Raw genomic sequence first — 24,217 nt, 5'->3', positions numbered from 1 at the left:
TTTTCATAATTTCGAAATCCTTCGATTCTATCGAGTCTTGAGAGACTGCTCCTTTTACTCCTCCGTCGAAATTCTGTCATCCAAACACACCATAAACATAACTAATGTGAAAAAACAACTCAAATATAGTAACCTAATTTCAACTCCTAACTAGATGTAAATCATTATAAGTAAACCATCCATCTTCCACCAAGAAAACGAAAACGAAAAACAAGATACAATACAAGTAACTAATGAACCAAAAGACGAACAAAGTACCTTGCAAATTTACCGGGATTGAACTCCTTCAACGCGACTCCAATTTTTTCGACTCCTTCAAGCACAGACAGCGCTGTTTTTATCTTCACAGTAAGAACATAAAACAAGACAAGACAAAAGTGATTTTCTAACATACAAACAAAGTACTAAAAAATCAGATACAAAAACAGTTGACGAGTAACATGTTTCATAAGATTTTTCTCTACAAATTCATGTCTTCTCGTCTAATAGAATGTAACGCCAGCTCAGCTCACCTACTAAATTTATAAATCTAATAAAAAAAAAATTCTGATTTCATGCGAAACAAGATAAGTTCCCTATCATAAATAAAAAAAAAAAAAAAAAAAACATACGGGGACATAAGACAAAAAGCAGCCAAATTTAAATGATTAGTACCATGTCAGTGCACAAATATCGTTTTAATTAGCCAAAACAAAGCATAAACAATTTTATTACAAGAAATGCTAATAAAATATAATTACATCAAGCACGACCCGGAATCTATCGTTTTCTTATTATTTTAGTTTCCCATTTTTCCATGAAAACTCGTTTAATTACGTTGAAAAAATTCGCAGAGTTTGCTGCAAGTAACCATTTTAAGTGCTTTTTTTATAAAATAAATTCTTCAATGAGCAAATATAGAAAGTAAATAGGAATAAGAAAAGAACACTCTCAATTAATTACATTTAATACACCAAACCCTCGAAAATCTTATTTTCGACACAGCATTGCATTTATGGTTTATTTTGCCTTGCCAAATAAAGTACCTCTTCGCATTGATGCCTACCATAGATCGGAATCCTCACGAGTCTTCGTTTATAGCCAGTGTTCAATTCTGTCAATTACATACAGCTAATCAGTAATTAATTCACTTATCAGCAAAAAAAAAATGGTAGAGAAAAATGACCTACGATAACATTAAACCATATAAATGCATTCTTGAAACGAAACAAATGCTATAGGCACCGCAGAATTAAACCATATAAATGCATCGTTGAAACGAAAAAGAATTGCTATAGGCACTACCTAGCTACTTCAGGTTGGCTTGCGTATCAAGGTGTCAGTCAAACGAGACCATAGTCCCCTCGGGAGTTAATATGTTTAAATATTCATGAACCACATGTGCCTTACAAATTACAAATAAAGCGTGCATAGTTGATAAACTCATCATCGGTTTGATAGAGAATCGAACCAAATAAATTCTTACACTGTCTCGAGAACAAAGTCGTCCATATTTTATTTAAATGATTGTAATATCTCTCCTTGCTGTCATCTTTCTATTGACAGAAAAACGCCAGCTAAGATATTACGCACAAAATTTAATGTTAGCTTATAAGTTTTCGAAGCTCAATTTAAGACATGCAAGCTTAGGACAAGTTTCAAGAAAACGAAAAATTAATAAAAGTAAATCGGGCCATTAGACGGAAACCAGCATTAATACATAATTAATATTACTAATATCTCAGCTATTTAACAGTTGAGACAAACTAAAAGTTCATAGCCAAATCACCACATAAGTTTAATTACTACATAAAAGACAGAATTAAAAGACGACGGTGAATAATATACACCATAATACAAACTTCTTACAATTGACTTAGCTTCACCTTATTTCTTGAACCAGTACCGTTGACTTTGAGCACAAATTCTTTTGATTTCCCATTTTACCCTCAGAGAGAAAGCGACGACTCAGCTTCCATAGCAGCGGTCTCACCTAAAGTCAGCTTGGACATGGCTACCACTTCAACCATAGAAGCTTCCGGAACAACTGGATTCTGAACAAGAGAAGTTCCCTCTTCATCTTCCTTGAGCGGATACGCATTCGACGGCCATAGATGGAAGGGCAAAGTCGTAAAAGTCGGCTTGAGAGAAAGTTCTAGAGAGGGAGCATTGTTTTCGGTAAGAAGTGGTGGAGGCATTGGTGCATTTATCTCCTGATACTTCTCATACAAAATGAATTTTTTTTATATTAAAATAAAAAATTAAAAAGTATATATATATATATATATATATATATAGAAGCAAAATACTAACCATGTGTGGGGCCATATCGAAGAGGCTGGCTCGTTTCCTTTTGCGACCTGTATCGCTCTGACGCATGAAGTACTTTTGAGCATGGCTAGCGACCTGAGACGGAGTTCTAGAAGAAACAAAGCCTTTCGAAATAGACAGCCAATGCCCTTTTCCTACTTTGTGCAGACCTAACAAGAATTGCCTATGTTCTTCTTCTGTCCAAGGTACACCTATCATATTCGGGAAAAAAAAGATCGTAAATCCCGAGACGGGACGAGGTTAGTATCGTAATTATGTTAACCGGAAAAAGCAGGACTTTTCATTTATCCGGCTTGTACGGAAATGAATGACATGCAATAGGAACAAATCTAGGAAAGACGCGTGTTTGTTTCCGTACAAGAGCTTAGTTTCTAATAATTATGTAACTATTGCGATTTCTCGCGGTACTTAATATGACGTATTTTTTGTCGTGTTATTGAAACTAATGCATCCGTATATTATCTGTCGGAGACAAAGATACGCAGTGCATTTAAAAGAACGCCGCCAAGATCCACTAAACACGGAACCAATAACACGAGACGACACGGGGAAGAAAACATGTCGATAGAGTATTAAAGAACTAAACATAAGTAAAAATGTGTGGAGTTTTTTGTTACTCCAACAATGGAAGACAATGAAACAGTTATCCAAATCCCTTTGCATCCCCCCCCCCCAACCCCCACCCCACCTCACCCCCCCCCCCCCCCCCCCCCCCCCCCCCCCCCACGCACACAAACGAAATATCAAAACATAATATACGTAATCCAAATAAATGTCATTCCCAACTACTTTTAAGTATTTTATCCCAAACATTAAATACTACAATCAAGTTTTCTTGTAGGAATAGTCTTCATTTTTTTAATTTTTTTTTAATTTAATTTTAATTAATGGCCAACACAAACAATCGACATGGATCGAGATCATATCAATCAAGCAATCTGTTCTTTATCATCAAATCAACTCAAACACAAAAGGGTGATTTAAAAAAAAAAATTAATTTAATTTCAACCAAATGCCAACACGACCATCAACACGGAGTCACGGATCCACCCGAAATCGACTAATTAATCGAGAAAAAATGCTGAAAGCAAACACTAAATCCAAACTAAACTGATCTGCTCGAAAAACGAAGTTTTTTAACACTTGATCTTCAAATTCAAACACATGCAAGATAGAAGCATGAACAATTAAACACATTTCAACCCAATTAACACCACATGCAAATTAAAGTGAAACCCCCCCCCCCCCAAAAAAAAAAAACCCAAATTAAATTAATTAATTAACCAACCTACAAATTGGGTTTTTTTTTTTAATTACAGCTAAAAAACCTTGAAATTTTGTAATTATAGCACTTAAAACAAATTTAATTAAAAAAAAAAAAATTAACAGTAGAAATTAAACCTTTCTTCCTGATTCGGGGCACAGCAGCAGAACCACGATCCGGGTTGTCGGAATGGTACCCCTCCGGCGAAACCGCGGCGGCGACGGCGGAGCAATGCGAGAGGTTCCCCATGCTGGCGCTCTTCTTGAAGAAGGACCCATCCGTCAACCTCACACCAAACAGCCTCACACCTCCTCCTCCTCCGCCGCCGCCGCCGCCGCCGCCGCCGCTTTTCGTCAAACAAGCGCGGGTGGTGTGGCCATCGGTGTTGCAATGCTTGCACCGCCCAGTCATTTTTTTCCTCGAAATTTTGCAGATAAATTAATTAATTAATTAATTTCAGTTACACACTGTATATATCTATGTGTTTCTATGGATATAGATATATAGATACATAGAGTTGTATGTATATAGATGGGTGACTGACTTGCATGTTAAAAGAAGTGAGTTGTGCTGTGCGTTTATATAGCACGAGTGGATGTGTTAATCATGGGATTAAGAGGGTGATTAATTAGAGATGATTATCATTAACTAAAGTTTCTAGTTTTGTGTTTATTAGTAGTGAATTACGTTTTTGCCCCCGTTTGGATTGAGTGATTTGCTTACCCTAATGTGGCTAATTTGGACTTCCTGATGATTGGGATTTCCATCATTTGATTATCAGGATTCAGAATTCCAAATTGGATTCTGGTTAGATTACTAGAATTAAGTTATCTTACACCCTAATTCAGAGTGTTGGATTATCAGATTTTAAATTAAGAAATTAGAATTTATAAGTTATACATAATTGTTCCCGCTAGATCAACTATAAATTTCGTTTACTTATAGAGAGTCGCGGAGAGATTTTGTTAACGATATCAATTGTTGGTTTACTTACTTAAATAAAGTTATCGAAAGTCGTAAATTGAATACATTTTTTTTAAGTATTTAAGAACGACTAACGAATTAATTTGGACGTATACGGCGTTGGTTTAATAAAAAGAAATACTTATAGGCATTGAGTATACGTCATATTAAATACATAATTATTCCCGCTAGATCAACTATCAATTTTGGGTTACTTAATTATCGAAAGCATTGAAAGTCGAGAAAATCTTTTAACGATCAACGAACTAACGACCAACTGTCAGTTACGTACTTATAAGAAGTTGTCGGAAGTCGTGAATCCAATACCAATTTTCGAAGTATTTATGAACGACTAACGAACTAATTTGGACGTATACGACGCAGATCGAATAAGAGGCGAGATATAACTAATGAAGAGAAGAAAAAAAAAAGGATTGAAGTCACCTTTACTAAAATTGAGATTATGAGTTCATATATATAGTATTCTTTAATTCATTGCAATAAGATGAAAATTTAGAAAAAAAAATTGAAATTGAAATTTGAGTATAAACTAATTAGATATGGCTTAGTATACTAGAAAATGTAGGAAAGAAAGAAGATGTTAGTGAATAAAATTATTTTAATTATTTATTAAAAAATATATAATTATCAAAATGCCAATACCACTATGATAAAGTCATTTATTTAATTATCAAATTATGCAGATGTTTTTGCCCTTGGAGAATATATAATTATATATCCATACAGATATATATATAATAATATATTTATACAAGCACAATAGAGAGTCAACTACTTGGATATTTTAAGGTTGAGTGGTCACAGTTGCTTTAACTGCTGTTTTTTGACAATTGTTCTCCTATATTAATTAATATGATCTTTGTATTAATGCTCGTGGAATATTTATTAATATTATATATATATTTATTTATTAATGAATCGGTGCAATAATTAATATATATTTCCTATTTCGTGCTTGTGAAATCAGCAGCATTTATTTATTATTTATATATAAATTAAAAAATAAAAAAGATGATTAATTAAATTAATTAGGTCGGAGTGGCAGAAGATTGAACACTTGGCATGGGATATAAAAATAGGTGTCACGTAGAGACAAGAAATAGACATGCATGCAGATTTTACGTTCTTAAAGTTAGTTTCCTCGCTTGGCTTCTTTCACCTAATTTATAACCTCTCACCAACTCACTCTCTCTCTCTCTCTCTCTCTCTCTCTCTCTCTCTCTATATATATATATATATATATATATATATATATATATATATATATATATTATACATATATGTAATATGTATGCATATAAATACACACACACACACTAAACTTGTAACGCTTCATCTCTTTATTTATTTATTTATTTTGTTTCTAGTACGGCAGCGGTTTGCTTTTATTTTGTTTTGTAGCTTATTGTTTCACTTTTCGGCGTAAATTACGGCCACCTCTTGAGATAATATTAACTTATGAAAAAAATTGTCGTGTTTAGATAACTACAACTACTTTCGGCCTCTTAACTCTGAATCTTCTTCCACGTTCACTTTTGCGGTGTTAAAATTAGTGGAATCTTCTAGATTATGTGGAATTTTTTCAGTTTGTGCCCGGCCATTTACCCCATTCGAGCTCCACATTTTGAAATAAGATGATCGTAAAATGTGTCTCTTGACTTGTAAATATCAAATTGCGGTGCATCTGAAACTATCTTTTTTGCACAAAACGAGTACAAACTAAAGAACATTTCACATAATTTAGTACATTTATTTGAATTCAACAGCACAACGATGAACGTGTAATAAGATTCATAGTAGATGGTGGTTTTAATTACCCAAATAAGAGGGGTATTTTCATAATTTGACACCGTAATTTACCCTTATTTCTATATATTTTTTATATTACTAATTAGTACCAATAAATAGCCCATTTCATTATGGGCCAATTCTCCAAGTTGATCTATATTGCTTTCAACAGAGGCCTTGTATAGTTATTGGACTATAATTGTGTAGTAAGGGCCCAACAAAAATCCCCCACATAAGAATAAATTCTCCGGGAAGACAAAAAATATTAAACTCTAAAAATAAAATTCAATTATTTAATTACTTTTACATATATATATATATATATATATATATATATATATATATATATATATGTCTCACTTAGGATGAAAATTGAACGCACCGAATTGGAATTACATTATCGGAAATCTGTTCGTCGGTGTGATGGTCTCGCTTACATCAGTTTTTAGCTCCCGCCGGAATCTTGGTAGAAGCACCGCCTATCAGGGGCGTATGCATATGGCTGGGGTGCCCCCCTCCCCCCCGCAAGAAATTCTTTTTAAGCAAATTTTTTTTTCATTATTTATGTATTCGTTAACGCACTTTCGCCCCCTACCCCCAAACTTTTAATTTTGTACACTTTAAGATTTAAGAATTTTTATTGTATGAGCATCGATGCAATCATATAAAGTGTGTGCTTTTTAGCCTTTAAGGTTGCTTTCCTATTTAATCTTTACAACTGCATATATATTCATTCTCCTTACCAGCATTTATTCTCTCTTTCATTTTTGGTTTTCACAAGTAGCTACTTATGATTGAAGGCAGCTAAATTTTACGTACAACTGGTATGGACCATATCGTCCTTATGGGCTTTCTTCGTAAAAGTAAAGTGAATTGCATATAAAAGTCCAAGAAGGGCGGCCCGAACGTAAAAACCCAGTCTGGTTAATTAAAGGAGTATACGAAACCCTAACACGAAGAAAATAAGGAGTTAACCCTAATGAAATTTGCTTATCAAGGTATAAAGTATCCATAAATAGGGAGTTCGTTCAAACTTTTACTCTCTGATGCTTCTTTACTAAACATACACATAACATACACTCAAATAGTCGTCAAAGGCGGACCCAGGGGGTTTTCTTGGGGAGGGGAGGAGGGGGGGGGGGGGACTGAAATATCGGGTTGAATTAAAAGGTTATTTACTTCCATGTATCGAGAAAATAATGATTTAAACACATGCCACCGAAAATGAGCATTTTTTGAGAAAATGGACTTAAGAGAAAAATCATCCATAATTAGAAAGATTTTCATTTTTTACAAAAAATCCGTTAGGGTTGCTGAGTATTTTCTTAGAAATAAAGATGTCATTGTTACAATCAGAAGGGAAGGGAGTATCAATTACTATTTAGTCAATTCAACTTAAAAATAGCAAATGAGCAACGCCCCTAATTTATAACACATTAGTAATTGCATATTAAATTGGTATGTAAATATATAAAAGCTCGCGAGCCAGCTAGCAACGCTATTGGCTAGTTCGAGCTCTAAAAATCGAATTTCAGTTCGTAAAAAATTGATCCAGCTTGAACTTGAGCTCGAGCAACATGAACTATTTGGGTCGAATTATAAGAGCCGTCTAAATTAATGCAAGTGACCTTTTCTTTTTTAATTTTTTAATTTATTTTTTTATGCTACTATAATATAAACTAAATGAGGCACGTGACAACTGACACGTGATGCGATTTGTTTGGCAGGGGAAAAAACAAATCATCACCAAATATTTGCTTGGACATGTGAATTTCATTGAATTATTTAATTAAATACCAAAATGGAAATTAATTAATTATATTAGAAGTAAATATATTTGTGGGATTCTTATCAAGAAATTACAAATGAAGAAAGTGATTGAAAAACAGAATCAAAACTTGTAATCGCATTCTGATCCCAATTCCTCCACCCCTCCTCACTTTTCTTTTTCTTTTTCTGCTTTATTTAACACACAAGAATCAGATGTGACCATATATATATATATATATATATATATATATATATATATATATATATATCTTGTAAAAAAAAAAATAGCCATGCCTGCACACCAGGTTGTGACAGAAGAATAAAAAAGAGAATCTCTAAACATACATCTTCTTTTAACAAGTTATTAATTTGGCTGGAATTATTGCAGAAAGGGGAATTGGAATAACAAAGAAACAAGACATTGGATTTGACATGTGAAAAAAATTTATCTGTCAATCATTATTCAATTTTTCATTTTATTTTATTATTTTTATTAATTTTCCTTTTTTGGGTAATAAATTGATACTTCTTTTATTGGTATGTGAACTGTATATAATATATGATTATATTCTCCTTCCACCAAGTCCCACTTATCCTACCACCAAATGCAACACTAATAACTAAATTATATTATGTGTTACCAATTTATTTCATTTTTTTTAATTCAAATATTGAGAGTTCACATGATTATAACAATATAAAAAGAATAGGATTTAGCTACCCCACATTTAGAATCATTCCCCTAATTATTTAGATTGATAAGCTTATAAACAGTTAAAAGAGCTTATAGGATGTTTGAGCTTATAAGCTCTTTCAAAGTGTTTGTGAAATTTTTAAAAAGATCTTAATTTTTTAAATAAGCTATTGGAGAATAAATAAGATATTTTTGAAAAAGTACATCTACTCCACATTTTTATTTAAAATCTAATAATGAGTAAAAATATAAAATAAACTCATTATCCAAACACTCTAAAAATTAATCTTAAAAATAAGATGTAACAACTTATCAACCCTAAAAACATCTTATCTGACGTAAAAACTTATCAGCTGTTTAAAATAAGTTTAGCCAAACATCCTCTTAAAAAAAACTAATAGGCTAATGGAGAGCGAATAATGTGTTTTTCTGGAAGTGAGTCTACACTATCTTTCTATTGAAGATCTTACAATGAGTAAAAAAAAAGCTTATAAGCTCATTATCGAAACACTTTAAAAATTAATTTTAAAAATTAGACGTAACAACTTATCGGATATATATAAAAATTTATTAGTTGTTTAAAATAAATTTTGCCAAACAAGATCTTAAGAGCAACTCCAATGGAGTTACTAAATGAGTTATCAAATCTCTTAACTACCATTTGATTCCTAAAATTTAAAAATTGTGTTCTCCAAATGGGTTATTAAAATGGGTTTGTATTTTGATATTTCACGTCTTTGAATCTAAAAATACTTCCTGCAGATTGAGTTATCAAAAAAATAACCACCTAACCAACCAATCACAAATTGACATGTGGCAGTTACATATAAAACTATCAAAAAGCTTCCAATTGATAATAAAATTTAATTACCATGGTTGGGGTAGATTAGTTTTAAATGTATTTTAAAATATTATCATAAATATCAAATGAACATTTGATAATCCAATTTTGATATTTAGCATTGGAGTTGCTCTGATAGTGCAACAAAATTAGTGATATGTGACTTCTTAAATAAGCGCTTTTCGAGTGATTTGAGAGTTTTATGCTTTTTTTTCCCGCTAAAAAGATTAAAAGGCATAAACTAATGAAATATGGATTATACCAAATATCTCCATCAGCTAATTAAAAGTGTGCTGCTTACAGATACTATAAATTCGAAAAAAAAAAGGCAAATTATTGCAAGATTCTAAAATTAAAAATCTTCTGATGTGCATTTTAAAGAATCTTCCATTTTTGTTCTTTCAGAAGAATCAATATTTGCTAAAGTTAATTTTATCGGTGCCAAAATATTTGTCGTTTTAGAATTTCAGTAATGCATTAATAGCACGTTTCTCAAATTTTCCCATGTCGTTCTTAATTAGTTGAAAGATCGTCAGTTAATGAAGTAACGATTAATGATATAGGGTATTTTGGTCATTTTCTATAATTTTTTCGCTAGCTATACTTCGCGTAATATTATATTAAACGATACACCTCTCTAACGTTACTTCAACAAAATGTCGAAGATAATCCACACACACACACACACACACACACAATGGTTGTGTAACTTTAAACACTTGCACTTAAAATTGCTTGTATTTTGTGTGTGTGTGTGTGTACTGTAGTGTAGTGTGTGTATATATATATACACACATACATACACATATGAGGGGACCAAAGTATTGATCTTGGCAACTATATAAACCCTAACAAATCACAACCACAAAGCATTCACATATCCTACTCTCTCTCTCTATACATATAGCTGCTTATAAGATCTCTTTGCTTATAAGTTTCTCTCTTCGATCTCTTACGATTATTAATTGTGTGCTGCGTTATTATTTTCGCGGAAGAACAAACTCAAACATGCAGAGGCAACTCGCCACCATGAAGCAGTCACTTTTTGATCAGGTAAATTAAAAAAAAAAAAAAAAAAAAAAAAACACCATAGTACTATATATGTCTGCTCTACTTAACCTGCAAATTAATTAGTGTCATTATTCTTCATATATTTATTTATATTAATTATCCCAAAATAGAAAGAGTAATATTCTTGCAAGTTGATACATACCTTTAATTATTGTTCTTGTTGTTATGTACAAGGTTGTCCCAACTTGCATGCAACTGGATAAGTATCTTAAAACTATGGCTACACACAAACATTTGACATTAGTGTAATTAATTAATTGATTAATTATATGTATTAATTAATTGATTAAATAATTAAATTGTGGTGCAGGGATATCTGGATGAACAATTTGTGCAACTGGAAGAGCTGCAAGATGAAGTAAATCCCAACTTCGTCGAAGAAGTTGTCACATTGTACTACCGCGATTCCGTTCGACTTGTCCAAAATCTAGAGCAAGCCTTGTCAGTTCATCTAATTAAATTAATTTAATCATAATATATATATATATATATATATATATATATATATATATATATATATGGTACATAAATATTCTTGATAATAAATTAAATATATTTCTGAAATTATTAATAATTAAATTGGTTGTTGGTTAATTATTTATATAGGGAGAAGAACCCTCTTGATTTCTCTAAGCTGGACAGCTATATGCACCAGTTCAAGGGCAGCAGTTCAAGGTATATATTTTATTTTATTTTTGAAATTTTTAAAAGGAGAAAGTAAAATTAAATGTTTAAAGTTACTGTCACAAGGAATATTCTATTTTGGGGCTATATATAATAATTAATCCTTTTTCTCTAATGGTGCATGCAGCATTGGAGCAAAAAAGGTGAAAATTGAGTGCACACAGTTCAGAGAGTACTGCAGAACTGGAAATGGTGAAGGGTGAGTTTCAATTATATCCATTATATATATATATATATATATATATATGTGTGTGTGTGTGTGTGTGTGTGTGTGTGTGTGTGTGTGCACCATTTTAGCATTTCTTGATTAATTAATTAATTTTATTTTTTACAGATGCAAAAGAACTTTCCAGCAATTGAAGAAGGAATATGCTACCCTGAAAAAGAAACTAGAAGTCTATTTTCAGGTCCCTTTTCTTTATTTCAAAAAACACACTCACACTTTCTGCTGTGTGTATTTTTTTATCTATACCTACATATATAATAACACAGCAAATAATTTGTGTTGTGTGTGTGTGTGATTTTGTACATGCAGTTTGCAAGACAAGTTGGACCTGTTGAGAAGGCACGTCGCCCAAAGTAAAGGAGTCAATCCTCCATTAATTCAAATCCAAGTTTTTTTTCCAGATGTAATAAAAAAATTAGTGATGTTTTATTTTCGATTTTTTTTCTTTTCTTCGGTATTTTGGGCACAGTACTGAGGCCTAGCAACTATGTACTTTCGGGATTTTCGAAATAAAAATAACTTAAGCCATATCTATAAATAAATAAAAAACAAATTTCCAAAAAAAAAATAAATTAATAATCAAGTTCTAATACACAATCCACAATTGAATACTCTCAAGAAATTGATCGATTTTCGGAATACTCTCACCTAGTCGGAGGGAAAAAAAATTGATAAAACATTAAAAAGCAAAGTACCTTGTTTTTTTTTTTTCTGAGATTTCTTGATAACGGGAGTCTCAAAAGTCACTCGCGCATATCAGTCTTCCGTTTGGCCTGCAACGAGAGGCGAACGTCTCTTTCTCTCTCAAACTCCCTGTAATCGGCACGCTCTAAGAAAGAAACTTTGTCCAAATATTGATTAGAGCTCTTCTTGTAAGCATCTAATTCATCTTCCAATCCTTTATTTTCGCCTTTGTATTCGCCCCAGTCCTTCTTCGTCTTGTCAAGCACACTCAGTTTTGTTTTCTTTTTAATCTGTTCTAAAATTGCGTCGACGGCTGAAGTTGCTCCTGCTGCACCTTTACCTTTCTCATTCGCCTCCTTTGAGTCGGCGTCTATCACTTTCTTCACTTCGATTTCCTCGCCCGCAAAGTCTCGCACTTCCGTAATCTGCAAACACAGCATAAAAATGACCAAAAGTTATGCATGCATCATCATAAAAATATCTCGTTTTTTCTTATCGATATCTTATATTGTGTATAAAATTATGCATGCATCATTGTGCGGGGCCTGCGGGCTTATGGAAAGACTCGTAAAACGAACAAAATTCACAAAAAAAAAAAGGCGGAAACAAACGCACCTCAACTTTGCCCTTTCCTATGTTGGCTGAAGCAGCAGCAGCATCTTTAACTGCTGAAAGAGCAGCAGCGGCAATTTTCTTGGCTTCCTCATTGTCACTATTTGAGCTAATGCTGGGACGATTTTCCGGGACCCCTTGTCGAGATGATGATGTCGTCTTCGATCCTAAACCGAGATAATTCATCCAACCCTGAAAGAAGGGGGGGCGATGGGGGTTGGGGGTGGTTTCCTCACTATCAAAGTTTAGCTTCAGAATAAACATTAAACATAACTCTATAAATATATACAGAAAAAAGGGGAGTTGTTTCCTCACTGTTGATGACTTTTGTGCGGGATTTTTCGTAGGAGGCTTTTTCGCGGTCGAACTCTGATTTTCCGAAATGGATTTAAAAGGTTTTTTTGCGGGAACTCCTTTATTCATTTGCTGCCACATAGCGTCTATCCGAGCTTTTCTTTCTATATCATCAAGAAAGATGCATACAATACAAATAACAAATAAAGTGTCACCAAAAGGAGAAGAAAACGAAGTTCCGATTTAGGAATCAGCAAAACTAACCGATTTCTTCGGGATTAGACTCAGAGGTGGGGCCGTTAGAATCTTCTTGCAAGGACTCTGTTCTACACCCGTCCATCTTTTCTGCACTTTCTGAGACGAGAAACGAGAGCGTTTATTTAAATGATAAATCAAAATAAACCAAACTTCCAAATCATCAATTTTGCGGGCAAATGTGTCGTCGTAGATGAGTGTACTTAGAAAGGCTAACACAATACTTAAAAGCATAGAACACGAACTCAGAAATATTCTTCAATCTCGATTAGTTCGTGAGAATGTTAAACCTAGAAACTTAACTCATAACGGAATTATAATAAACGTAACTGGGATTTCCCCGATAGAAATCCAAAGACCATTCAGCACTTTCGCATTGCCAAAAAAAGTTCTCTAGTGAAAAGAAGAAGAGCTTAAAATTAAAATTCTCTTTGCTTTACAATTTTCTAAAATTAATTTCTAATCCCAAGAAATACAGGCAGCTTGAAAATGTTCATCAGTTGATTTATCCTAGAATCATAATATTAATGCCGGAACATCTAAAATCAGCTAAAAACAAATGCATGATTGAATGAAGAAAATGATTAACAAATCAGGGTTTTATATTCAAACAGAAAAAACCTAAACTACACCCATCGTTCAGTCTTCAATAATCCGAGTTAATCCCAAAATCCAATCAAAATGATGAATCGATCCAATTTAAACAGAAATCCAAAACTCAATTGAAGATTGCAAACTAGTTAAAGCGAAGCTAATATACCGGCGGAAGCAGTGGAATTAGGGTTTGAATCTGCCATGAAAGCTTTTGATTTATTTCTGCGCTCCGTTTTTAGTCTTCACTCGTCTGTAAAAATTCGTGTTCTGTTGCCATGGAAGACCCGTATCCGAACTAAGATCCGACCCGCAACAAAAGTTTTGTTGCGGGTTTCTTTATAAATTAAAAAAAGTGTAAATAGCACTTAAACCCCTGTAGTTTGAACTTTGTGCACACGACCTCCTTGTAGTTTGAACTTTGTTCACATGACCCCTTGTACTTTTAATATAACCCCGAAACCCCCCTATGGTATTTCCATTGGTAAATAATCATATTTATTAGGAAGATGAAATTCTCCAAAGTACAAGGGAGTTATATGTTTATATTAATATACAAGAGGGTCACGTGCAATATTAAAAGTACAAGGGGGTCATGTGCACAAAATTCAAACTACAGGGGAGGTAAATGCTATTTACCCTTGAAACAAATATATATCTCATAAATTATTAAATTATATCTTCTTGTAAAAAAAAAATATCAGGGGAAACGTCAAACTGAAAATAAGACCAATAAAATTATTTCAAATAATTGTTGAATTTTTTATTTTAGGAACTTGCTTTTTACTATTTGAAAATTGTTATTTACCGTTCAAGGCAGCTGAATTAAACGTCCAAGACAGGCGCCCACGGCGTGTACGAACGCCCGGAACGGGCGTTCGTACACGCCGTGGGCGCCCGTCATGGGCGTTCGTGGGTGTATGTGCGTAAAAAAAAGCCCTACAAATCGATTTGTAGGGCTTTTTAACATGAAACTGGTTCCGTAATCGACCTAACCAATGCATATTACACATAAAGGAGTCGAAATTATCTCAAAAAATCAAAACTCAACCTTCAAGCTTGATTTCGAATTTTCGAATTTTTTTTTTTTTTTTGCTATTTGCAGTTTGGGGGTTTTTAGGTTTTATTGGGAAATTTTGGGGTTTTAGAGAGATAAAGGGTTATTTGTTATGAACGGTAAATAGCAATTTTCAAACTGTAAAAAACATTTCACTTATTTTATTAGCCTATTAAAGAATCATAACTTTATATGCTTGTGTATACATAAACAATAGAATTCAATATCTTTTCAACGCCGACTACAGATAATTATTCCAAAAATCTATGCTACACCTGGTAAAATACTTCAAAATTCATGTTTCTTACCAAAATGGATACTACAAGAATAATTATATTTTTATCGTAAATTTGCATACAACCACACACACAAGTGGATGTGTGTAAAAATGGATAATTAACGATACAGGTGAACAAACGAGCAGAGAAGCGCATCTAAAATATATACGAATGCTGCACAATCTACAATATACAGCTTCAAGTCTGAGGAGGCAAAATTCAAGGTCTAATGAAATCTGCAATAGGAAAATTAGTATAGTTATAAATTAGAATAAATCCATGTGTAACAACTTATATTTAAAGAAAACAAATTTGGCGAAAGTTAAACTTGTTGAACTAATCTTGAAGTGTTAAGGGTAAATTACATCCGCCCCCTCAAGTAAGGTCTATTTATGAAGAAAAAAACCCTCATGTTTCCATAATTACATCAACCCCTACAATTTGTAGACTTCTTACATTAACACCCTTTTCTAGGGGGTGGATATAAGAAATTTACAAACTGCAAGGGGTTGGATGTAATTTCTAAAACAATTCGGGGAGTTTCTGTAAATAGAATTTATCTCTGGGAGGTGGATGTAATTTACCCTGCAGTGTTAAATAAGATAGCGTAATTACGGCCAATCCCCTAAGGTAAGGCGAAATAACGAGAAAAAAATCTCATGTTTGGGTAATTACAATCACGCCCCTCAACTATGTACTGTCTTACACTAACACCCTTACAGTGTCAAGTTTACCTACTAAATGTGGGGTTTTTTCGTAAGAAAATACATAGTTGAGGGGTTGGTTGTAATTACCCAAACAAGAAGGGTTTTTTCGTAATTTGGTCTTACCTCTGGGCGTGGCAGTAATTTGGAATTTGGCTAATAAGATATTTTTTTGGCAATTTAAAATAAGCAGAATCTTACCAGCTTAGCATTGGAAAATCCTTGAAATAATTTCAATAGTGGAGACTTCTTGATGCCATTGAAGCCCTATAATTGAATAAAAAGAAGCATCACACATATGCAAGTCTTATTTGATATGAAATAAATTGAAAATATTAATTCGATAACTTACCAAGTTTGATGACATCTGACGGCCTCTTGACGAACAACTCGCTTAGGATCGTCAAGCGCCTTCGATGTGGCTCGTAGAACCTATCACAAAAGAATAATTTAATATTAAGATATAAATGCAATTATTTTACCCCAAAAAATATTAAATTATTGGAAAAACATTCATACCTTTGTTCTCAAAGGATAAATTCTTGTATGGGATAGTTGAGAAACGGCAACAAGGCACTGAATTGCTGTTTCACGTATAGCCTGAAAACATAAAAAGGAATATTCCCCTAAATGATCACAATTTTGCAAGGCTTTGACATACGAATAGAACTAGTTTAAACACGTAAAAACAAAACAGTAAAAAAAGTTTTCAGCTATTGAGGAAGAATATTTATACCGTCATATGCGAGTATGCTGTTAAATCAGTAAGTTGGTTTATAATGCCGGGTGCATTTTCTACTGCAGCTTCTTGTCCTGCGAATGCATCAATTTCCTAACTTTAGAAGATTATAACAAAATATTTTTGCAATAAACAACTCGGTAATTACAAACTCGTATGCTTCAATTTCAGGCCATTCTGAATTTACCAAAATCTTGTTCAAGATAAAGAGAGAATAAAAAAATAGAAATACAAGTCGATGCCTCTCTCACCAGTTTTCTCCACCAATACTCCAGATATGACGAGCAAGAGACTGTAGATAATTTCCTTGTTCGATACATCCTTTCTCAGCATGGATAAACAATCCAGTAATAAAGGGACCAACTGCGTGAAAAGCCGTTTGTGTTAATAAAAATAAATATACCAAAGTACGAGACTACAATATCGACAAGATAGACTGGCTATTAGACTTACCTTCTTAGCTTCTCCCAAAATAGCAGACAGGGGAGTTTCAGTCACAACATGTGCAAAGGCTCTGTATAGCATAGATCTGAAAAACGGATATAGAACGATCAAGACAAAGAAATATATATATATATATATATATATATATATATATATATATATATATATATATATATATATATATATATATATATATATATATATATATATGTGTGTGTGTGTGTGTGTGTGTGTGTGTGGAAGTCATTTCCATACTGACCTGACAAATGATGATTCGGACTTTACTACCAACGATATCAAAATTGGCATGATGGTGCTGAAGAACCGTTGCTTGTAGAGTGGTCGTACATTTGCATGGTATTTCCGATTCAGACATTCTTCAGACTCACTCATAATGGTACGAAACGCATCCCCAGCACATATCATCAGCTGATTTACGCCTTTCTCGTCAGAAACTTCAATCAGATTCTGAAATTGTTTCGGCAACCCATCTTGACCATCCATCGTCAAGAAACTCAATAAAGACATTGTTATATCTTTCACCTTCTCGTGACCCCTCATAAGTAATCCTTTACCAATCCAGGCTAATCCAACAACAGTGTTAATTGCTGATTGTATTCTCAAGGTATTCAGTCTTAAACTACCGAAATCAATCCCACTGCCATCGTTTCCCAGAATATTAAAACTGTGAAATATAATGTCCATTGCCTCGTTTAGAGTAAAACTTGTAGATGAATCCATTCCGTTAATCTCCAAAGGTAGCTTATTAACTAAAGAACCCAACGCATGAGCCGATGGAACATGGCCATTCAATAGGCTTGTTATGAACAGCTGCAAAACCATTTTGCCATTCGGTATAATAGTTTGAGGACGGAGTGCTATAACAACTGACGCGAATAACGAAGTAAGCCACTTATCTCTGCCAACATTGTTATTAGTTTGCTGCAACTCGTCCTCCTTCACTATATCATTGCCAGATTTAAATCCCGGCGACCCAAAATCTGTACTTGAAAAGAGTATTCCGAAAGCTTTGCTGATAATGATCTCCTGGTTTTCTTTTGAACAACTCCCAACTGCACTCTTCATTGCAGTCATTGTTGCACCGAGGACACCCTGAAAACATGCATATAGTTCCATAAATTCTCGCTTAACTAGTTGTATAACACGAGGAAACAAAATATAAGCCATGAAACATTTTTTTTAGACGTGTCTTACACTTGCAATTTGCAGAGGGTTGACGTTCAGGAACCTACTAGTTTCCATCTTGTCCCAGATACCAAGAGCAAAATTCAGTGGAATTTCTTCAGAACCTCCAATCTCAAGAAACCTGGGGCCATGTCAACAATTGCTTCGAATAATTAGAAATACAAATAATGGCAATTAAGAGTGTAAGAAAAACAATCAGGAGAAGTGGAGAAAGATCGGAAGAAAAAGCATATTAAACATTGCTTACCATGGAAGCACCTTCTGCGTATAAGTATCAAGAAGCTTGACAATCATATTATACGACTCATGATTCCCATGATCCTGCATGGTTTTAAGGACTCAATTGTATCGGTAGAATGCCAAGTAGAGAAATTACAAGAATTGAAAGACATGTAGCATTAAGTTATATCATGCAAGTATTTTTAGCTAATGGTTGATAGGAATAAAATAGAATACATACATTAACTTCAGAAAATTTGGTAGAAATAGCCTCATCCAACGCTTGGACAACTCTAAGCATAATATCTTTCCTCGTTTCTCCTATTTCAAAAACTGCTTGCAATTTGAGTGATAAAGGCAAAGCTGAATCATCAGAAGATATCAAGGAAACAATCTTTTCGACGACAATACTCTCAAAACTTGCAGCTTTCCCAGAGCCTGGACATTTATTAATGAAGAAACCAATCTCTACTAATGCCTTAAGTGCCAATGTCCATAAGAATGTCTTACTGCCACTAGAAGTAACAATTGACACAAGCTCCAACAAAATATCGTCATATATGGACTTGGATACTGGAAGGAAGCTTTCTGGAAATGTAGCCAGAATTTGCAAGCCCTTAACTGCAGATATTCACAATAAACATGCAACAAGAATCAGATTTACAAGTTAAATCAATCCAAAGACATGCTGTTTAGGCATTTCTTAACATATTTTACCAGCAAATTGGTTCAAAAAAATAAATTATAACCTCCAAAATAAACATAAGCACTTTCTGCATTATCAGCAACATTTGATCGTAAGAGGGCAATGAAGGCCTTCTCGAGTGATTTAGAGAAATTGCTAAGCATCACATGCCATGTCTGACGAGAAAAATCGGGGTCCAATGTGCAATTGTCAAGGGACAAGGTCAAATATCTGCTTGCTGCAAGAAGTTCTGTGCACAGATATATGGCTCCAAATTTACATTCGACATTATCAGATGGTTTTGCAGCTGAAAGCCCGAAACCATCCATGAGGAGTGGAAAGAAACCCTCAAAGACCTTATTGCACAATTCAACAGAGGGTTTAGCACAAGTGGACAGAATATGACCAAGTGCATGTAATTTCTGTTTGACTAATACAGGAATATCATCAAACTCCTTATATTGATTTAGGGAGTTGATAAATACGTGTATGTCATTGTCAGCAATAACTAAACTAACAAAATCAGCATGTTGCCGAGTAACTTCCTGCAGAAGCACAAAAGCATGCCTCATAATTTCACTATCCTGAAAACTCATTCCACCCATTGATTCAGACTCCGTAGACGGGGTAGAACTAGGTGAAATATATGTTACATCTTTTACAGAAGACCAGAGAGCCTCAGCATGTTTCACCATTCTCTCAGGTCCATATTTTGTTGAGCAGTAGCTAAGATACTTGAACGACTCCACCTGCAGGCATACATGTAATTCTTCCAATAACCCCAATAAAAAAGAATCATAATTTCGAAGAGATAAAGCGAGAAACAGAATTGCAATGAATCGGCACTAACCTTGGCTGATGGCAGAGAAGAAGAAAGTTTTTCCAGCAGCAAGGGGATAGAAAATGGTTCAAAAAGATGTGTAGAAGCAAATGCCAGCTGAAAAACATCAAAAGAAAAGTATGAATCTGAGAATGAGTATCAACTTATAATCGATTATAGAACAGTAGCATTTGCATCCTTCAGAATTTCCAGTTACATAGAAAACTGTGAAAACTGTGAAAACTGTGGGTGTCTGTCCTTTATTTTCATACTCCATGCCCATTATTTTATTAAAGAATCAGTTCTAAAATTATTAATAGATGGTTTTCAGAATCCTAAGCTGATAACTTGGAGAGATTAGACTTTATTTGTATCATAACATGAAGCAAAATACATACCATTAATGCCCTTGAGAGCTCCTCTCTTTTCACATCATCATCCTCGCCTTTTGGCTGAACAAAGTAGATTAAAACCAAATCAGTGTAGAGAACAAACATAGTAAAATCAAAAGAAATCTGCCCTCTCTCTTAGTGTACAAGCACCAACTTAAGACATACAGAACCATAGGTCGAGTCAGGCGATCAGCACAAATTTCCTAAAGTCAGATCATGAATCAAAAGTTTCAAAACTGAATACAACGCTGAGAGCTGTATTCTATCTGCACAGGATCTCACCACCGTATATCTTATCTAACTTAACAATGCCTTATCTTGCACTACTAATTCAGTTGCATTTCATTTTATTTTTCTTTTCACTTGGCTCTAGGAAGATCATTGTATCTATATTGTTCTCAAAAACCTAGTACCGAGAATTTCTAGGTTACGTCTTGCTTAGCTTACTACCAGTACCTGCCAATCAATTTTCTTAACCAGTGAACCAGCTTTCTTTTATTATGTCCCAACCATCTTTATTATATATCATAAATATAATCAGACCATACTTCGAGTTTTCCTAGAATATTGCAAACTCAATGCAATAAGAGTTGTCAGTGGTCATACGAAATTATATGAGAAGAAATGCAAAACAAAACAAGAGTTGAGAGATCTCACATGGGTAAAATGGATAGGGAAGTAAGAGCCTAAAATTTCGAACAGATCCTCGGCAAAATTTGCTAACGGGCCAGTATATAATCTTGCAAGACTCTCCACTATATGAAATACGAGCAATAAGCATTGAGGATCTTTTTCCCCATCAATAGCTTCACAGATTCCATACACAAGGTTATCTCCCTAAAACAAAAAAAACAATAGTGGCAAACTTTAGATCTTTGTTACCCATAATAAACAGTACTTGCACAGATCAACAGAAAGTTAAAAGAAAAAGGTTGAACAAAGCACATGATGCAACACCAATTACCAGTCCACAAAGTAGGGCGTGGTAATTGACCAAGAATGTAATATTCAGTTATTTACACATGTCTCAGCGCAGAATATGGTGCAGAGGAGAGAAAAAACAGAAATGAATATAAAGCAAATAGAATGCGGTCAAACATATTGATTAAATGTTTTATGACATCATTCCAGGATTTATGATTGTAAGTTGTAACACATGTGGGAATATCATAGACAATGAGACCTCATTATGTTCATCAACCTTGACGCTTCCAGAATAATTACCATCTAAACGTTTGAAATGAAGCTTACCTGTAAGCACTGGACTTGAAAATGGAGCGGGTCCAAGATCAAAAGGGAGAAGTTAGTCATTAGGATATGTGACAATGCCACAGTTTAAGTACCGAAATCCATGCAAGGAGACTAGGAAATAGATGTAGGAAGTTGCGGAAAGAATCAGTTTCCATCCCTAGTTTTCTTCTCGCAACAACTCATACAACAGGTAGCAGTTTTGTATAAAAATCTTAAGTTGGAAATTTTCCTTCAATCATTTTTAGGCAAAGCCATGAGAATATTAGGAGCAATCACCGAAATCCAATTTAAGATAATCAATCGTGAGTATTTGGTAAATACAGTTTACGGATTACGTGAATGCAACAACCAATAAAACTATAAATGTTCAAAAAAGTAGAAAAATTACCAAATCCCTTATTGCACCAGGGTAGCGATCTAATAAGCAATCCATGAGTTGAAAGCTTAGCTGCAAGGAATTTGATACACGATAATAAAATTATCATATACAGTTAGCATGGAAAGCAAAGAGAATTGAAATGTCACATGGTTTGTACGCGGTTTTACCTTTCTGTCATGTTGTCCCAAGGACTGCACCTGCAGATTTTGGAGATATGACTGAGCTACAGCCTTCGCTTCACTATCAGTTACTATTCCAACATCAACTTTTCTCCTCAATAATGCCAAGCAACCCACAATTGCACCACGTAGTGCTTTCCAATCTGCCTGATATACATAATCTATTATCTGTCTTTTATAATGATAGAATTGAATATCTAATGCGCGATTAACCAGATATATCAATGTTTTTCCATATCTTGTGTACTCACCAGTCTTTCCGTGAAGAATCCTATTAGACTATGTATTGAAGTACTATTTAAGGGCTTTGATGTTAGTTGTTCCAAAATTTCAGCGAGGAGCAGAGTTCCTGGATGATGGCATGTATTAAGTAAGACTCGAGAAGGATTAATATGTATGTTAACAACAAAATAAAACTTTAAAAATTATTAAAACTAGAAGGCAGAATGTAGTATAACATTACAAAATCATACACAAAACCACAGAAAAGCACCATCTCAGATGCCCACTAAAAAGGACACCCCCACCTTGAAATATAAAAGAATTGATACAACCTCGAAAAATCATCACACACATAGGCACAGGCTTACATCAATAACATCGGGCATAAGTACAGTAGCTGGAAAATGAATTGGTAATAGAGACAACATTACCTCTGGAGCGGACGATGCTATCTGTAGTAGTCAAGTACATCTCCATTTCCCTAACCTGCACAAACGAAAATAGCCATCGTAACCATTTCAATTTTTATCCAATCAAAGTTAAACATAGACAAAATTGATTACTGGAAACACATAAAAACCAAAAAAAAAAAGGAACAGAAAAAAAAAGATTTATCACGAAAAATTAATAACTTACAAGTGCATCCAGAGTTAATAAATCATTCTTCAACAGAGCAGCAACAGCGTCCACGCTGGCAACCTGTAACTCAAATTCACAAAATACGCTACTAGTATTAACAAACAGCCACTCTAGAGTTACAATTGAGCATAAATTTGAACCGATAACTTTGATAAAACCGTGTATTTACAATAAAGCACACATCTTTACTATAATGAAGCTCTTAATTTTGGGTCTTGAACAAATAGCAGGGGGAATGGGATTGCAGAAGGGCAAACGGAGAAAATACTAAATAGTAAATTAATAATTAGAAAACAATGGATTACTGCTCTACTGGTTGATTTTGCAATAAATTGGAACATTATGCAGAAAATACCTGCTGCGACGGAGTGGCGGAGGAGTTAACGTACAACTCGACGTGTTTGATCAATTGAACGGAATCGCCCATTGTGCGCGGAGGTGCCGGTGTTAGTGTCTGCAAACGGTGGAGGTGAGGGTTTAAGTGATTTTCCTTTTGCCGGGAGCGAGGGTTTTGACATTTAATTATTGTGTAATTAATTTGGTTTTTATTATTATTTTCTTATATTAATTTTAATTAATTATTTGATTAGTAATATGTTCAATTCCATGTAATATTATAATTTCTTTTTTTTTTTCTTTTATGTAATTTATCCCATGACATTATTAGTTTAACAATAAATCAATTATATTTTGCAAGGACATATAACTTGTTGACATATCCGCATTTCGGACACCTCTCGTACGAGATACTTGTCGGACACTTGGTGAATTTAGAAACACGTTTCGATAAAAAAAAAAAAAAATCTAAATATTTTTGTTAGTTCTTTACGATAATTTAAAAAAAATAGAAATACGTTCCGATTCAAGCAACGGTCATTTAATATGGGTCGTCGTTGGTAATCAACCAATCTTGACCATCGAAAATTCAAAAAATA

At 33.8% G+C, this 24,217-nt stretch overlaps 4 protein-coding genes across 5 annotated transcripts; 1 reads left to right on the top strand and 3 right to left on the bottom strand.

Annotated features, from left to right (window-relative positions):
* Positions 1-1,635: 1,635 nt before the first annotated feature.
* On the bottom strand, positions 1,636-4,127 carry LOC148768208 (transcription factor MYBS3-like). 2 transcript variants are annotated; one of them, XM_088823576.1, is made up of 3 exons: positions 3,712-4,127; positions 2,293-2,501; positions 1,636-2,198 (listed from the first exon to the last, which is right to left on the bottom strand). In XM_088823576.1, exons 1-3 carry the CDS (start codon positions 3,983-3,985, stop codon positions 1,929-1,931), a joined length of 753 nt encoding a protein of 250 aa, XP_088679702.1. In that variant the 5' UTR covers positions 3,986-4,127; the 3' UTR covers positions 1,636-1,928. The 2 variants fall into 2 exon arrangements, with proteins under 2 accessions (XP_088679702.1, XP_088679703.1); XM_088823577.1 differs by having other exon boundaries at positions 1,636-2,192; positions 3,712-4,121.
* Positions 4,128-10,527: 6,400 nt separating this feature from the next.
* On the top strand, positions 10,528-12,185 carry AHP4 (HPT phosphotransmitter 4). Its single transcript, XM_013001328.2, has 6 exons — positions 10,528-10,704; positions 11,033-11,163; positions 11,329-11,397; positions 11,534-11,605; positions 11,741-11,813; positions 11,942-12,185. The coding sequence occupies exons 1-6, from the start codon at positions 10,660-10,662 to the stop codon at positions 11,987-11,989; spliced, it is 438 nt and encodes a 145-aa protein (XP_012856782.1). The 5' UTR covers positions 10,528-10,659; the 3' UTR covers positions 11,990-12,185.
* On the bottom strand, positions 12,186-14,589 carry LOC105976046 (craniofacial development-like protein). Its single transcript, XM_013001327.2, has 5 exons — positions 14,238-14,589; positions 13,487-13,576; positions 13,244-13,386; positions 12,932-13,120; positions 12,186-12,741 (listed from the first exon to the last, which is right to left on the bottom strand). The coding sequence occupies exons 1-5, from the start codon at positions 14,272-14,274 to the stop codon at positions 12,376-12,378; spliced, it is 825 nt and encodes a 274-aa protein (XP_012856781.1). The 5' UTR covers positions 14,275-14,589; the 3' UTR covers positions 12,186-12,375.
* A 695-nt stretch (positions 14,590-15,284) lies between these two features.
* Positions 15,285-23,867, bottom strand: MET18 (ARM repeat superfamily protein). The gene is made up of 21 exons (XM_013001116.2): positions 23,638-23,867; positions 23,280-23,342; positions 23,075-23,129; positions 22,673-22,770; positions 22,410-22,568; positions 22,252-22,311; positions 21,270-21,449; positions 20,619-20,672; positions 20,251-20,337; positions 19,465-20,149; positions 18,957-19,336; positions 18,744-18,817; positions 18,506-18,617; positions 17,550-18,403; positions 17,300-17,375; positions 17,098-17,209; positions 16,844-16,920; positions 16,627-16,707; positions 16,460-16,539; positions 16,309-16,374; positions 15,285-15,639 (listed from the first exon to the last, which is right to left on the bottom strand). Exons 1-20 carry the CDS (start codon positions 23,707-23,709, stop codon positions 16,341-16,343), a joined length of 3,393 nt encoding a protein of 1,130 aa, XP_012856570.1. The 5' UTR covers positions 23,710-23,867; the 3' UTR covers positions 15,285-15,639; positions 16,309-16,340.
* Between the last annotated feature and the right edge of the window lie 350 nt (positions 23,868-24,217).

This window comes from Erythranthe guttata, chromosome 9, assembly GCF_056151865.1.
Source record: "Erythranthe guttata isolate IM_541 chromosome 9, IM_541, whole genome shotgun sequence".
NCBI classification, from domain to species: Eukaryota; Viridiplantae; Streptophyta; class Magnoliopsida; order Lamiales; family Phrymaceae; genus Erythranthe; species Erythranthe guttata.
The sequence above is the reverse complement of the archived record's forward strand: the minus strand, read 5'-3'. Positions and strand labels throughout refer to the sequence as shown.

Excerpts from the sequence above, each read along its gene's own strand:
- LOC105976046 (XM_013001327.2), bottom strand. The coding sequence starts at position 14,274 with ATGGCAGATTCAAACCCTAATTCCACTGCTTCCGCCG. Across the intron at positions 13,577-14,237 it reads TAATTCCACTGCTTCCGCCG|AAAGTGCAGAAAAGATGGAC; the intron begins GTATATTAGCTT and ends TTCTCGTCTCAG. Across the intron at positions 12,742-12,931 it reads TAGGAAAGGGCAAAGTTGAG|ATTACGGAAGTGCGAGACTT; the intron begins GTGCGTTTGTTT and ends CTGTGTTTGCAG.
- AHP4 (XM_013001328.2), top strand. The coding sequence starts at position 10,660 with ATGCAGAGGCAACTCGCCACCATGAAGCAGTCACTTTTTGATCAG. Across the intron at positions 11,606-11,740 it reads AGAACTGGAAATGGTGAAGG|ATGCAAAAGAACTTTCCAGC; the intron begins GTGAGTTTCAAT and ends TATTTTTTACAG. Across the intron at positions 11,814-11,941 it reads AACTAGAAGTCTATTTTCAG|TTTGCAAGACAAGTTGGACC; the intron begins GTCCCTTTTCTT and ends TTGTACATGCAG.
- MET18 (XM_013001116.2), bottom strand. The coding sequence starts at position 23,709 with ATGGGCGATTCCGTTCAATTGATCAAACACGTCGAGTTGTACGTTAAC. Across the intron at positions 18,618-18,743 it reads ACGCAGAAGGTGCTTCCATG|GTTTCTTGAGATTGGAGGTT; the intron begins GTAAGCAATGTT and ends ACATGGCCCCAG. Across the intron at positions 16,921-17,097 it reads AGTATTGGTGGAGAAAACTG|GACAAGAAGCTGCAGTAGAA; the intron begins GTGAGAGAGGCA and ends ATGCATTCGCAG.
- LOC148768208 (XM_088823576.1), bottom strand. The coding sequence starts at position 3,985 with ATGACTGGGCGGTGCAAGCATTGCAACACCGATGGCCACACCACCCGC. Across the intron at positions 2,502-3,711 it reads GCCCCGAATCAGGAAGAAAG|GTGTACCTTGGACAGAAGAA; the intron begins GTTTAATTTCTA and ends CGAATATGATAG. Across the intron at positions 2,199-2,292 it reads TCGATATGGCCCCACACATG|TATCAGGAGATAAATGCACC; the intron begins GTTAGTATTTTG and ends TTGTATGAGAAG.